The sequence below is a fragment of the Phycodurus eques genome, chromosome 19 (assembly GCF_024500275.1).
Source record: "Phycodurus eques isolate BA_2022a chromosome 19, UOR_Pequ_1.1, whole genome shotgun sequence".
NCBI classification, from domain to species: Eukaryota; Metazoa; Chordata; class Actinopteri; order Syngnathiformes; family Syngnathidae; genus Phycodurus; species Phycodurus eques.
Window position 1 is genome coordinate 12247252 of NC_084543.1, and position 16658 is coordinate 12263909.

Here is a 16658-nt window from a genome sequence, read left to right on the forward strand (position 1 = left end):
CTCTGCGCGACACACTTCATGTGCCTGCTGGTTTTCTCAAGTTGGCTAATCCTTGGGACTTGTTAGGGCTTCAGAGGAACAACTGGAAAAATGGCACCTTACAAAAAGACTGAGCTTTCAGTCGGAAGGAAGAAGGAATGGGTCAACAGGGAAGGAGGTGGGAGACGATGGGAATAAGGGAGGCAACTGTGATGAATGATAATGAAGAGCTTTGCCTTCTTTTTTTCGACTGGGGTGTGAGAGGATCTTCGAAGGAAGTCTCCCAACTTGGACACTCCTAGTTGCCACCCGCTGGTCTTAAAGAACTTGAGTGATAAAAAAAGCTTGTCGTCTGGTGTATTGATGGCTGTTCTTTATGGAAGAAGTACTGAGAGAGAAAAAAAAAATATATTTTTCTCCTCTGGTCTTTGAAGCTACAGTTGACGATGTTCGATTTGATTGCACTTACCCTCCCATTGCTTTGTATTGAAGAGAATTTCTGTCACCACTGTTGAGTCTACACCGTATTCGGGTAGTTTTTGTTCTCGGTAGAGGGGCAAACACTGGTTGGGATGGAATACAGGCATTATTTGACATACTTAATCTACTCGTATGCTAGAAGATACACAGCTAAATTTAAATTGCATGTCCCTTTTTTCTTAATAAGGTTGATATGGTGGTTATTGGTTTCCTTATAAGAATTTCTAATTTCAACAGTCCTATTTCCATATTTGTTGTGAAATTTCTCCAATTGAAAAAATCATTACTTGAGAAAAGAGCGTCTCTTTGACTGTCTTTATTGTATGACTGTAGCAAAAAGATAAAAAATAATAATAATTAAAAAAAAAAAGAGCCGGTATAGCAGGATCCCACATTCCGACTCCCGCCAGAGAGCGAGCCAGGTCGAGTTCACTGGCAACAGTTTATATAGTGTACAACAGTGCTGTGCAAGAACCTTTCGAGGGGCAAGTGCTCAAAGTTAAAAGGGGGCACTTGGAACAAGAGTTTGCAACACCTTACAAAAAAATACTTTGCTATATACCTCATCGCACACTGTATTTTGTATGTGGCTTAAATTGTGTGTGTGTGTGTGTGTGTGTGTGAGTTTGAGAGAGCGTGAGAGAGAGAGATCAGTGTTTTTCTGCTCGATCACAGGGCACGGGAGACGATGTTTATGGAGCACCACAAATTACATGGGAGATTTTTTTTAAAATTGTGGCCACAATATTGATACTGTGTGATGGGCGTATAAAATGTTCATTTGTGGCCACGAAATAGGTATGACGTGTTTTCCCCCCCCCCCCCCCCCCCGAAACATTTCTGACCATGTAGTGGCTGTGACTCCGTACCACAAAGTTGGGTAAGAAAATCAAGTGCAGAAAGGTGGAGGTACAGTAGATACCGGGGCTAACGTTAGTATTTCGTGCGTATGCTATAGATATTTCCTGAACACAGATTTGTATTTCTAGTGTGCTGCTACTAATTAGCATTTTGTTTACCATGTCGTGTCTGTTCTTTTTAAAAATATGAAAAATGTGTCCTGCCTACATAATAAACTTCCGAAAGGCCACAGACAGGCTATTCAGACACACGCACGTGCGCGTTATCTATGTACTATGTCAAGGCTATGCGTGACGTGTTAAACGTATGTGTTCAAATTAAAGCCATGTGCGCCCTAACTAGCAAGCTCTTGTAGTCAAAAAAAAAACAAAAAAGTGTCTTGCAATAACAACCTGTGTATGTGGCCTTGTTAGTCTCAAGGCTAGACCAGGCAACAGTTGTTAATAAGTGAACTTGAGGTTCTAACATCACTATATTAAAATATCATGAAGGGAAATCAATGTAATGAATAGAATATTGCATCCATTTTCTGAGCCGCTTCTCCTCACTAGGGTCACGGGCGTGCTGGAGCCTATCCCAGCTAACATCGGGCGGGAGGCGGGGCACACCCTGAACTGGTTGCCAGCCAATCGCAGGGCAAATACAAACAAACAACCATACGCACTCACAGTCACACCTACGGGCAATTTACAGTCTCCAATTCATGCATGCATGACTCTAACCAGTCGTTCACCGTGCCGCCTAGAATAATTCATATTTACTTAAATGGTAAATAATACAATTTACATTGCACTAATGCATAAATGTTTTGGACACTATGTGGTAGTCTAGTAACAGGACCAGCAGAACTCCTATTGACAGTTGCAGACAAACTGTTTCATGTGTAAAAAATAAATAAATAAAACAATGTGACTATATTTTCATTATTTCCTACTGGAGAACTTGTTTGAAAATCTGGACAAATTTGAGGGGTCACCTTCAGGCTTTCAGTTAATTTTGGCATTGTCTTTTCATAGTTCTTACTTTCAGCAGCTGGCTGGAATATCACTTATCCACAGTACAAAAAAAGGATTAACTTAACTGTACCCGTTAGTTGGTAATGTACGCCACACAAATTACAGAATGATGTCATCAACATGAACCAATAACTATTAGTGTAGTTGAAGCCACATTTAAACTTAGTGCAGACTTGACATGCACACACAGTACAGTAAGTACCTAAACGTAAACAAGCACACCATTCTCAGTACACGTCTCTGACTTCTCTGACTGATAAATAGATGGATGCCGATTGTGGTCCATGAAGGCAACTGTGTGTGTGTGTGTGTGTGTGCGTGTGTGTGCACCTGCGTGCATGTGCATGCGTTTGTGTGTGCGTGTTTTAAAGTGAGAGCCGGTTTGATATTGGGGGCATACAAACACACACTGTCTCACTCACACACACACACACACACACACACACACACACAAACCATTGCTCCCACCATCGTCATTTTGATGCGAAGAGCAAGAAAAGGTGACAAGAATACGCAACTGTTTAACTAGCAAAGCTGTGGGCGATTGATGGGGGGGAGAAGCACTTACGTGACGTCAGCCGTGCAGCGCGTTAAACCAGCTCACAGACTGGACGACAGACGAGGTTGAAACTTCTCAGTTTTCATTGTAAATATTTAAGAGAATTATTGTAAGTCCTACAGTGAGTCAGTCCTTAACCTCCATGACCGTGCACGTCGGTATAATTAACCCACAATGCATCGCGCACTTAACACGCCAGTAAAACTGTATTCTTAATGTGTAAATAAAAAGTAACAACAATCCAATACGCTTTTTACAAAGGAAAATAACAAAAATAATGTGGCGATAGTGAAATCGTGCATTTCACTGCGGGTTGTAGAATCAACAATCACCTCCCAATCGCTTTCTTCCACTTATTGAGATATCAGCAGTCTGAGTGAATGGTTAAATGCTATTGAATGGCTGGACTGTGGTTTTTTTGAGTCACCGGCCACAAATCAGTACATGGTGAGAAACATTGATGACTCAAAAGCAACTATTGCTAACTATTGTTTGAAAAAGTAACTGCAGTCTGATTACTCTCCAGGGGAAAGTAACGCGTTACTTTGCTCATTAATAAAAATGGCGGAATTTTGGAGTAACGTCCTTGTATTTAGGGAGTTTGTGGTTTTAACGTGTTACCGGCATCACTGGTCACACAGCTCATTTGCTTTGAATCAATCGTTACAGAACATTTTCACCCAAGACAAGCAGTGACAGAGGATACAAAGATAACTATTTGCCCTTTATTTTTCTTCTTTATTCATCAAACAAGACGCCTTTATAGGATTTTTCCCCCCTATGTCATTGTTTTGCTTGTCATTGTACGGAGAATGAAGAAGTTCTCTTACCGACGCTAATTTCTTATTTTCTGTGATTGAGAGAGGGAATGGCCAGTCCCTTCCAATCAAGCCATAAAATTAGATAACGGAATATTTTATGCAAGCATCCTTTCAATAAAGGTTCAGTCAGAATCATCTTTATTTGCCAAGTATGTCAAAAACACACAAGGAATTTGTCTCCGGTAGTTGGAGCCTCTCCAGTACAACAACAGAGAGTCAATTGACAGATAATACCTTTGAGACATAAAGACATTAAAAAAAAAAACACAGTCACTGAGCAATAAAAGGTTACCAGTAATGTGGTAATGCCGGTACAATTTATTTATTCATTTATTTTTTGGGACAATTGTGCAAAAAGATGCAGAGACATCTATCAATTAGAGCAGTTTGAAATGACTAATAGAACAATAGTCCGGTGCAATGACCATTGTGCAAAGGGCGCAGAGACTTCAAGAAATGTATGCAGTTTAACGTGACTAGTAGTGCGATCATCTGAGACAATGTCAATTGCGCAAATGTTGCAGATGCTACTCAGACACATGAGTGGCCAATATTGGTCAACAACAGATATGCAAATAGTGCAGCGTGGCGAGACTACTGCAGTGACTGCACGAGTAATGTATAATTGGCCCGAAAGAGATGTGACAACAAACTCAAGACAAAATTGGCAGCATGTTGCAATGTAATAGTAAGATAACTGTTTCAGAAGTTAATGACAAGAGGGAAGAAGGTTCCCCCTTCGTCGCCTTTGCCTCCATGCGCCATAGACCGCAGCCGCCCCCCGGTGAGTAACTCGGGGTAAAAACTGAGCGGATTTGCGAAAGTTGGTGAAAGAAAGTCCGGGGTAGACTCCCTAATGTCTGTCGCGTAATGTTTTCAAAGACGAACGAAAAACACAAAAACATAGACAATACTAGAGAGCACGTAACCGAGGCGACCACACGGGTAGGCGTCATCTTGTATCTCAACGAGAGAGTAAACTAATTCTCCCTGCGTACTCTTTTAGTTTCAGGTGCTGCATTTTAATGGGATTGGAAACAGCAGTTTGTCAACAACAGCTGCTTCCGTGTTTCACATTTTACAGACTAATGGACGCAAATTGCAGATGGTTTAGGTGTCGAGCACATGCAATATTCCCAGTGGAAAATGTTGGGGAAGCCACTTGGAAAATGCAAGATAAATAAGAGTCACTGCATAAAACAACGCTCACTTTTATGGAAACACAATATAGCGAATATATTGAACAGCTCGTTTGCCAGGCATCTTGCTGTGATACAGTATGTTGTGCTGTATTAACCATAGAATTTATTCCATTTGTTTGCTCAGCGGGATTTGAACCCCAGAACTGTGAGGTGTCGGAAATTTGCTAATCGCTCGGACACCGTGCTGCCAAATTGAATACTAATGATAATCTGTCTGGATTGTATTTGTACAGGCGTTAAACTCCTAGAAGATACAGTATCTGTCAAACCCTAAAGCTACATTTGTATCTTAACATTGTCTAGACACATCTGTGCCTTATGCAGATGTTTTGACAACGAGACATTTCCAGTGATTTACAAAACCTCTCAGATGCATCTTAATGACTGTCCAAAATGTCAGACTTGTTATTCCCACATTTTGTGTTTTGTAGAGAAATGGGCAAGCTGACAAAAACATCTGCGAGAATAGTATGTCTCCTCATGACAAGAAAGTCAACAAAAAAAACTGAAAAAATAAGCTAATTTGAACACAGAATTCAATGAGACTTCTGCAGCCGTACTGCAAAGAGCATGAAAACACATCCTTCCCTGTACTTCACTCATGTTGCAGCATCAAACGGACAGTGAGCTACACAGTTAGTGTCCTACTACCTTATTGCACAGAAAGTGCTCTTTTAGTTTGTCCACAAAGGTTGAATCAAGGCAACTGGACTTTTCCTGTTTGTTTAAGACATTTCACCTTTAATCCAGAAGTCGTCTTCAGTTCTAAAATTATAGCATATCTCTCTCACTGTCATGGAAACCACGATCACCTTCTTTAGTCTGTCTCCATACGTCAGATGAGCCAGGTATTAAAGATGGCCATTAGGCTAAATTTCCTTGACTGAAAAATCACTGTCGGCACGCTGGCCGACTGGTGAGCACATCCGCCTCACAGTTCTGGGGACCGGGGTTCAAATCCCGGCCCCGCCTGTGTGGAGTTTGCATGTTCTCCCCGTGCCTGGGTGGGTTGTTTCCAGGCACTCCGGTTTCCTCCCACATCCCAAAAACACGTGTGGTAAGTTGATTGGAGACTCTAAAATGCCCGTAGGTGTGATTGTGTTAGTTTCCTGTGATTGGCTGGCGACCTGTTCAAGGTGTACCCTGCCTCACGCCCCAAGATAGCTGGGATAGGCTCCAGCACGCCCGTGACCCTTGTGAGGATAAGCGGTGAAGAAAATGGATGGATGGATGAAAAATCACTTGATTATATTAGTTGTGTAATATCATTTTCAATGTGATTGGAGAATGTATCATGATTGTTTTGCACTCCTGTTTTCTTGCCGTTGCTGTATTGAAGCCTATGTGGATGTAACGCAACTTCCCATATCTGACCTTCTTTCGACTGCAAATTCGTTCAGACTGAACCAACAGCACCTCTGCTGATTGCAGCCAAGGAGTTCGGGCTGCACAATATTGGATAAAAAAGGCATTACAATTTTCTTTAACCCTGCGATATATATATATTGCGATGTTACAAAATACAGAATAACATACACGTAACGTGAAAACCGCCGCACGTTTCTCTTTTTCCCTCTCGAGAAAAAAAATTTCTATGACGTCTACAGTATTTAAATGTACTGTAGTATTGAGCAAAAGTCCAGCCAGACATGAATTTAAATAATTTATTTTCATGGCCAGTTATACTGTAGAGTCATTAGCACATTCTTAACACTATTTGTTTTTAATCAATCTGTTATTTTTCACCTCTGTTTTAACATATGCATTAGCATATATATGTATATATATATATGTGTGTATATATGTGTGTATATATGTATATAAATGCGTGTGTGTGTATATATGTATATATGCGTGTGTGTATATATATATATACATACATATATATGTGTGTGTGTGTGTGTGTGTGTATATATATATATATATATATATATATATACACACACACACATATATATGTGTATATATATATATATATATATATATATATATATATATATACACACATATATTCATATATACATATATATATATATATATATATGTGTTTATATATATGTGTATATATATATATATGTATGTATGTGTGTATATATATATCTATATATATATATATATATATACACACACACACACATATATATATATTTATATATATACACATATATATAAACACATATATACATATATTTATATATATACACACATATATACATATATTTATATATATACATATATACACATTTATTCATATATATATATATATATATATATATATATATATATCCATTACAATAAGATGGCAATTTTTTGACTTTAGATCGTTGTCACATTTCTGTGGGGCCAATTACGTATTACTTGTGCACTCACTGTAGTTGTCTCGCCATGCTGCACTATTTGCATATACTGGCCACTCATGCCAGAATAGCATCTGCCCCATTTGCACACTGATTGAGGAGTATCTGTAACATTTGCACAACCGACATTGTCCCAGATGATCGCACTACTCGTCACTTTAAACCGCATACACTCCTTGAAGTCTCAGCGCCCTTTGCACAATGGACATTGCACCGGACTATTGCTATATTAGTCATTCGAACTGCTCTAAGTGCTAGAGGACTCTGCATCTTTTTGCACAATTGTTTTTTGTCAATGTCTTTATGTCTCCAAAGTGTTCTGTAAATTGACTGTCTGTTGTACTAGAGCGGCTCCAACTACCGGAGACAAATTCCTTGTGTGTTTTGGACATACTTGGCAAATAAAGATGATTCTGATATATATATATATATATATATATATACACACACACATATATATATATATATATATATATATATATATATATATACACACACACACACACACACACACACACATATATATATATATATATATATATATATATATATATATTTAAGTGCATTAGTTTAAGCAAAACACATTGCTGTGTACACCTGATGTTTGTCTCTTCAATAATGCCGTGGGTTTCCCCCCACTTCCCAAGTGTAATCTGTTGCGACATATCTTCGTTCGTCTAAGACACAATACAGTAATGCATCTCTGCTAGTTATTTTATGTTGCAGTTTCTTGACATGTCTTGTCGTCAAGCTTTTTCTCCATTGGCTTAAATGGAAACTCTGCATCACAATAACAGGTGGTTCCTGGGAGCATAACCAAATGATGGCCCATGCACCAGTGTGGTGTAAAAGTATCCCTTTTGGATACTAATAAATGCAAAGTGTCATAGAAGCACATAACAAATCCACCACGTTTGATTGCATGTAAACCCTAATCGTGCTCCCGTTATACTTGATGAACCTCTTGTAATATCCCTCGCTCATTGGGGGGTGCTAAGGAGTGACATGCTAACAATCAGTCATTCCACAGGGTGTCTTATCAGAGTACACTTTTGACATGTAAAACGGTGTCAAAAGGGGCGGGTGCTGCCTGAATACATCAGCTTCGGGGTTACATCAGTGCTCCCTTTAAAACACAATGCTCTGGTGGCAGTATGAAAGCACTCCTCGATGCGGTCTACCTTGTATAGCCTGCTATATCTTCACTTAACCACACACCAAGCTGAAGGCATTTTAAGATTGATGTTTTGGAGAAAAGAATTCCACAGAAATATGTAGAAATGAACACACAGATGTTATAACGGTTCGCTCACCTGATTGAGGCAACGTGTGTTCAGTTCCCGCATAGTGACGGCATGAATGGTTGTCTGTCTTTGTACGTTCCCTGGGATTGACCGGCACCCATTTCAGGGTGCAGTCTGCTTTTTGCTCTGAGTCAGCTGGGATAGGCTGTAGTTCTCCGTGACCCTGAACAGGATAATCAGTACAGAAAATTGATGGATGGAGGTTGAAATGAAAAAAGCACACATGCCCCAGAAATGCAAAGGATATCTCCATGTTACATCCTTTTACCACATTTGAAAGGAAATACACGAATTGCATGGAGTAATATGGTTTAATTCAGCCTTACTCCTGTGTGTGTGTGTGTTTTTTTTTTTTTAATATAACTGACTACTTTTTGTCACTATCCACGCTTCAGTGTTATTGCCCATAACGTTTGTGTTCTGTTTTGAAAAAAAAAAAGCAGTTCGTCTCCCACTCCCGGCTTGATCCATGAAAACAGAACCCCATCTCCTTCTCTTTTTTCTTTGTAATAGGCTCATTTTGTCTCCTCTCTCGGCTCCTTCTCTCTTTTGTGAGTGTGAATAAAGCAGCTAATGGTGCATGGAAATGGTGGCAGAGCTGTCACGTCGAAAGACAGACTCTATCTCTGTGTGGCATCATTTTAGCGAGACGACACGTTTGCGACGATGCGAGAAAACCTTTTTTTCCAACTTACGATTTCTGCCAGCATGTAACTTTACAGGATATAAACTTTAATGACATGTTTATCAAATACTTGATAATACTGTCACATCATTACCATATCTGTCTATTCCTCAGGTTTATATCCGCATCTTGGACAATGAGTGGAATGTGTACAGACGCTACACTGAGTTTAGGGAGCTGCACAACCGCCTGAGGTCCCAATTTCCACAGGTGGACACATTCAACTTCCCGCCGAAGAAAGCCATCGGGAACAAGGTGAGCTCACGAGCTGGATGGCTGTGTCATATTAACAAACAGAATTTGACCCTATAAGATCAAGTAATGCATTTTTTTCTGAAATCCATCCAATGGTTCAAGGGGAAAGCATTTTAAAAGAAATACAGAAACACCTTATTTATGGGGCATAGGGACCTACAAAAAATAATTGGTGCCCCCCACATAAATGTTTACAATTGCCTATATAAATAGTTTGAACCAGTGGCAGGTGGTGCATTTTGGACGTGGGCCTTCAGCGGGGACTTACATTATGGATAATCCCCCTCTTAATACCACCACTATCACGTCTCAAAGTACTGTAATATACATACACACTATGCGTGGCAGTACAGCAAGACAGAGGCATTTCCTGTATTTGGGTATGAATACCATTATTATAAGAGAAAGAAACACAGTTATACCTGTATCTTCCATTACAACATTCAACCCCAAATCTTTACAGTACACTACAGTATAGCAGTTCACAATCATTATATAATAACATGACCAAAACCTAAAATACATCATACTCATCAGAGATGCTTATTATTCATAGACAAAATCCAATTTCTCTTTTGCTATCTGTTGGTTATAGTTATGGCTAGCTACCTAATTGTTGCCGCTCTGAAAGTGTAGAATAAATCCTTTACCGGGTTGAACAAGACCGCCAGCTACAGTGTTTTCCAACCTATCTTCACAATGTCCAGTTGTTCCTGAAAATTCCACCTTGAAAATACATTTTTAATATTGTCCGACATCTGTTAATGCACTGTCTGCATATAATCGAGTAGCCAATCCGAGGATGGAAAAATGCCAAGCTCACTCAGAGCCTTCATGAAGGTGGAGAGTGGGGAATCTGAAATCTGGAAAAAAGAAACAGCCATTGCTATTGTGTCTTGGGCCCTGGGCAGATTACATTGATATGGCAACACATAGAAGCTGAAATCTGATTGAACAAAATAAATAAATGAAAGACCCCACAAATGACTGGAAGCTGCACAGCCAAGAAACATGCTATGAAATGAAAACAATAGACTATTGGAAATAAATGAATACAATTTTATGTAAGTTGTTAATACAGGTCAGGTGCTTTTGATAGTATTTAGGCCAGAAGTGAAGGCTTCGAATGCCCTGTTTGTACACCACTGGTTGAAACATATCACAAACTTTGAAACTAGACAAAGGCTACATGGCTTGGATGTGGTTTGATTTCGGGGGGAAAAAAAGCACCCTAAGTGCACGTGTACAGTTACACGCACTACACTACACACAGTTTGTTTTTCACTTTTTTTAAAGAAAAGAAATACAGTATAATAAACGATGACAACGAGAATGTCCAATGGGAACATTGTTTTTTTTTTTTTTTTTACCAATGGCTCACATCGAAGTTATTCTTTACTGTTTATTTACCCACAAATTGACACTTATTATGTGTGTTGTAAGTTGAGGTCATTAAACAACGGCAGTCTATAAAAAGTGTACACAGTGCAATACAAAGTAAGCAGTAATTAAATGGGATTTATCCAAGTTTTTAAGAGTTATTTGCAGTATTTGGACGCGCACACACATGCACACACTCTCTTCATGGGTACAGTTACAGCCTGAGGTCCACATGGTCCCCCCTGTCAGGAGCCTTTTCATGCTGTCCTCCCTTGTCACCCAACTTAATTTGGTTCTGACCTGGATGCTTTGGTCGGTCAGGTTTGAAGCTGCCATGGCCAAAAGCTGTGGTCAAGCTTGCCACCTTCAAAGACTGCACTTTCATGGCTGGAAACCTAAACCGATTGCGATAAGCAAGCCTGCCCGCTGTGTGTTGCATACGTGTGGTTTGGTACATGCGTCTGGGTGAGCTTGTGTGGAAGTGCAAAGGTGTTTATGCAGTGGCCGAGACCGCCTCTGTCGTTTTGTCCTTGAAAGCCCCCCTAAAGCCCATTACACTGGTGGTTTGTGTCAATTATTGGTTTTGCGACATCTCCTGGAAGTCAGCAATCACGGCAGAGAAAAGCCGACGCGCATTCATCACTCTCGGGCCGCGTTTCAAAGCAGGAGTCCTGCGTGCCTCTGGAGAGGAGAATACGTCAGTTGTGTCAGTGCGCCAACAGAAAAGAAGTTCTCTGTGGACAAAAATATTCAATGCATTAAAGCAATACATGCTGGTGGCCAATGGGGCTTGCTTCCGGAAAGGAGAAGAACATTTCCAGTTATATTGTAGTGTTTCACAAAGCTGTCTTTCACAAATTGCCCTGTGATTGACTTGCTGCACATTTTGTTTTTCCCTTTTTCTGTGTATGTCTTTTCTTGGTAAACCTTCCTCCTCCTCCTCCCCCTCCTGCCGCTATTTTGCATCAGAGTCCGCATGCTGTATAAATCACCTCTCCTTTTGTTGCCACAGGCTTTGAACTTCTCTTTTATTTTGATTTAAGACAATTTTACAAGCCCCACTAGGTCTCTTTTCCTCACCTACACAGTTTGCATTTCTCTCTTTTTTGAAAACGCTTCAGTGCTTTTACAAATACACTCCCCCACCGCCACAGCAACTATTTGTCCCACCTCCTCATCCCCCGTGTATCAAACAGCAGTTTATTTCCCAGAAGGCTTAAATGATTCAACACAGACTGCTTTTCAGTCAGCTATTATAGCCTTAAGTTTTACCACTTTGTGCACCCCCCATTTCCTCTCCAAACTCCACACAGGAGGGGCATTATTATTATTTGTAGTAGTAGTAGTAATAAATCTTTTGCCTTATCAAAGGCAGTATAAAAATGGAACAAATATAAAAACGTTTTATATTTGGAATGGATCCCCAAAGTACTATGGCCGTCGTTCAGCAAACAGGAGTTTTCTTTTGTCTTATTTAAATTTGCATTTCTAAAGACAATTCAATTATTCTACTAAAGCCTTTTAAGCAATTCTTGGCATAATTTCTGAAATGATGCCATCTGAGGATCACTTTGACAATTATTTAATCATGAGCGCTACTAATTACATTTTTCAAAGTAAATACCCCGTTGAAGCAAATTGCTCACAGACTACAGATTTGAAAAATTAATCACTCTGTCACTTTTTTCTCCCAAACTCAAGCAAAGTCCCCTTCTGGTGTCTCAACCATCTTTGAAATCCCTTTGTGTCCTGACACGTTTGTCCTTGCACAGTACGCCAGCCCTCAAATTGTGTTTCCCTTGATCCCCACTGATCTTGCTGCCCTTCAACAAAATATCCTGTACAAAGCTTATATCTCCAAATAATATTGTTGATTTTAAAAAAACAAAGACAACAAAACATGCAAAACACACATTAATTTTGTTATGATAATGTACAGTACACTTAGTTTTTTCCCTTTTGCTTATTGCTGGTGCTTTCTCACTTTCACTAATGCTACTGTATAACGTGTTTGCACATGCACACCCGCAGGGTCTCTCATGATTATGACCATCTATCCATCCATCCATTTTCTGAGTCGCTTCTCCTCACTAGGGTCGCGGGCGTGCTGGAGCCTATCCCAGCTGTCATCGGGCAGGAGGCGGGGTCCACCCTGAACTGGTTGCCAGCCAATCGCAGGGCACATACAAACAAACAACCATTCGCACTCACATCCACACCTACGGGCAATTTAGAGTCTCCAATTAATGCATGTTTTTGGGATGTGGGAGGAAACCGGAGTGCCCGGAGAAAACCCACGCAGGCACGGGGAGAACGTGCAAACTCCACACAGGCGGGACCGTGGATTGAACCCGGGTCCTCAGAACTGTGAGGCTGACGCTCTAACCAGTCGTCCACCGTGCCGCCTATGACCATCTAATAACTTCGAAATGTAATGGTCAGGCCAGCGAGAGGGGAAAGCTCCCAAGTTCCTTTATCTGCTCTTTGGTTTGCCTGAGTGAGGATACAGTATGCATCCGTCAATGCGGATCAGGCAGCTATAAAAACACACATCCTTGCTAACTCCATTACATGCCCAGTGTTCTCACTCTTTCATCATGCCTGTTAACACACACACACACACACACACACACACACACACACACACACACACGCCACAAGATAACTGACAGCCTAGGCGCTACAAAGCTAAAGTTGTCGAGGAGCACCTGTCATGGATAAAGACACTCAGCATACTAAGGAAACGTGTCATACACCTGACACAGGTAACATCTAACTTATGAATACGCACGCACGTACACGCACACACACATTTTCGAGCTTATCTGCACGAACACTTTACAGGCGTCTGCCCTGCGAGCCGACTCTTCCGTTAATCTCCCGCCTTGTGCAGTGTGAGGACTCATTGGGAACTTATTGGGAAGGGGATGAATCATGAAGTGGTTGAGGGCTTAACTGTAGGACACACCACGTCAATCACATGAAGCGCATTAGGGGATGTGATTACGGATTGGCCATTAATTTATACACTTTTATTATTTATGATATTCCCATTGGTTTGGATGAGTCGAAAGAACAACATGAGGACAACTATGGGACGTTGAGCTCCAACACAAATAAATAAATAATAAAACAACTACATTGTAGATAAAACTGATATATAATGATAAGTAATCCATAAAGTATTCATTCAAAATATTGATTGATAGATATTTTTCAAAAAATTGTAGTCCAAAGCATATCGCTGAGTCATGAGAAAAATCGGTACCAAAATAGTCAATAGCAACGTCTCGAAAGCAGATATTCTGCCCATGCCCATCTACAGACCTTTGTTAGAGCTTTACTCAGCCAACAATATTTATACTGGAATTGGGCTTCGTTTTCTATGAATTCAATTGAAACCTTTGGTGGCTGTGAATTAGCATTTGTTCACCATAACATTTAAATGTAGTTCTTTGCATTAAATGCTGCCATTTACTTATTTTCAGGTTACACGAAGGTGATTCTGGCAATTTTCCACTGCATCTGACGACAACCTTAAACTCAAAATGTGATGGTCATTTCATTTTTCTCAACGCTTTACTATTTAACCAATTTGAAATCAGCCAAATGTCAAAACTTGTTTTTCTCTCTTTCAATAGGCAGTTGCAATAGCTTAAGAGTGTCCCCCCCCCCCCCCCGATCTGTACAGAAAACAGTCGAGGACGACAATAGTAAATGTTTAACCTATTCAAGATTTACAATCACAAGCTTGCCACACATGTGGAACGGAATGATAGCCAATTAGGAACTGACCTGAATAACCCACTGTTGGCAGACACAAATAGATGAGCAATTGGTTTTGTTGAGTGTCTGTATAACGTGTCTCACAAGTCATTCACCACAATCAAAATAACAATTATAAGTACAATCATTTGCAACTGCAATGTAGTTACCACATAAGCTAAACTTTACCCTAAGTTTCTTTTATTTCTACTTCTAAAGCTATTCTTTCTTCTTCTTTGTACTTTAATAGATGACCTGTAGTACCCTGCACATCAGTCTCGGTACTACAAACATCTGGTGAAGGGGCAGCCAGCGACTCGCAATTGTCGGTGAACCCGTTGTTATGTGTGTGATGTGATATGTTGGTCATGTCGAGTACATCACGCACTTTAAGAGCAGTAAGCATACTTTCCTGTGTGGCGTCTCTTATAATTTTGAAATTGGTTAAGAAGTTAAAAAAACGCTTGTGAGTAGATGCCTCTGAAAGTGTCATCGTCCTCTTTTGCTTTTGGAGCTTTTCCCAGTGTAATTAATACCAGCCCAGTTTCATAATGTAAGATTATTCCTTTTGCTCCACTGGGGTCGGAACCATGGACATCTCAAAGGATCGATGTTACTGCAATTTCGCCAAGATTAATAAATAAAACTGCTATGATATGGAAAACCACATAATGTGGGCCAGGCAAGAGGCCCTTTGAGGTTTAAATTCGATCAGGTCAAATCAGTTGCATCTCCAAGCAAGATTGGTACTTTTCCTGCATAGAACCTACTGTTTATGCATCGAGCCTCTTTTTGCAAACGCCTGCTTCACCATCCGGTCCTCCGAATGGCCTTCACTTAAACAGTAATATTCTTTTGAATAGTTAACAGTACACTATCCACATCAGCTGTATTCTGTGTAATTAAGGGGGAAATGAATTGCCTCGCCGGGGGTCAAATTGACCTCTGGCCCGTGTTTCAGTTGCCCCTTGTGCAATCTGTCACCATCGGGCCCTTTCGCCTCATTTGTGAATCTCTATTGCTGTTAATGAACTAATAATGTACTATCCCTGAGTCTCCCGGTGCTTGAGGCCAGACTCTCCAGCTGTGTAAGTGAACAATGCAGATGCTTTATACACACACACCCTGCTCCACTAACTTCCTTGACTACTCATAACTAGTTAATATGTCAGGGGTTTGGGCTGGGAAACAGGTTGAGTGTTCCCAAGGTTAGATTACCTCTGCAGTAATTACTCTCTTGAGTCCTAGAGGTTCACAGAACTGACTTTTGTACAGCTAGCGTGGGATCGATTCCAACCAAATCCTGCAGTACAGACAATATAATAAAGCCACCTACAGGGGGTTCTCAACTTTAACCACAATTTAGGGTAAATGCGCAACCGACTTCCGCATTCGGGAAAACAGGTCAAAGCACTTCATTCTGGTCGGGTAAAAGGCAGAACCCTGTAGCAGGAGACCGGGACAAAGCCCCCTAAGGACCTTTAAATAAATGTCTAATGTCTTTTTGTTTAACACAAGATGTCTTCAAGAGCTACCAAAGATGACAGTATCAGATGTTTAGGCTTTGTTCGTATTTACATATATCACATCATGTTTGTATAAACAAATGATATGCGTGTATTTAGCGTTTCTCCAAAGACACCAGCCATAAATGAAACATTAAATTTTGCGTAAGTTTGAGTTCAAACCATCATGTCACACACGTTTGGATGTCATGCATGCTCCCAACACCGCTGTCACGTTTTGTCTCTACCAAAGTGTGCAGAGCCTTCCCGAGATGAATGATAATTTGAACAAATAGCGTGCCGTTCTCATCGGTGCCTGGTAATAGCCAAATCCGAGAGCATGTGTTGGCGTTATTGTAGTAATAGCAGCTGAGTGAAAGCTGAGGTTTATTGATAGCAAATGCCACTAAGGGGCGCAGTGAAAATCCTGTTTTATTGCCCTGATATGGTTCCATTACCTATGTTAGTGGTCCCATTGCACCCAGTTAG

The 16658-nt window shown here is 40.4% G+C and overlaps 1 protein-coding gene across 3 annotated transcripts in view; it reads left to right on the top strand.

Annotated features, from left to right (window-relative positions):
• Positions 1–16658, top strand: part of snx29 (sorting nexin 29) — a 128647-nt gene that overhangs the window by 95858 nt on the left and 16131 nt on the right. For all 3 annotated transcript variants that reach the window (XR_009770407.1, XM_061706187.1, XM_061706188.1), the window contains exon 19: positions 9379–9519. Coding sequence is in view for 2 of the 3 variants with exons in the window: in XM_061706187.1 (XP_061562171.1) it covers positions 9379–9519 (141 nt within the window). In the remaining variant the exon portion in view is untranslated. The remainder of the gene's footprint in view (positions 1–9378; positions 9520–16658) is intronic.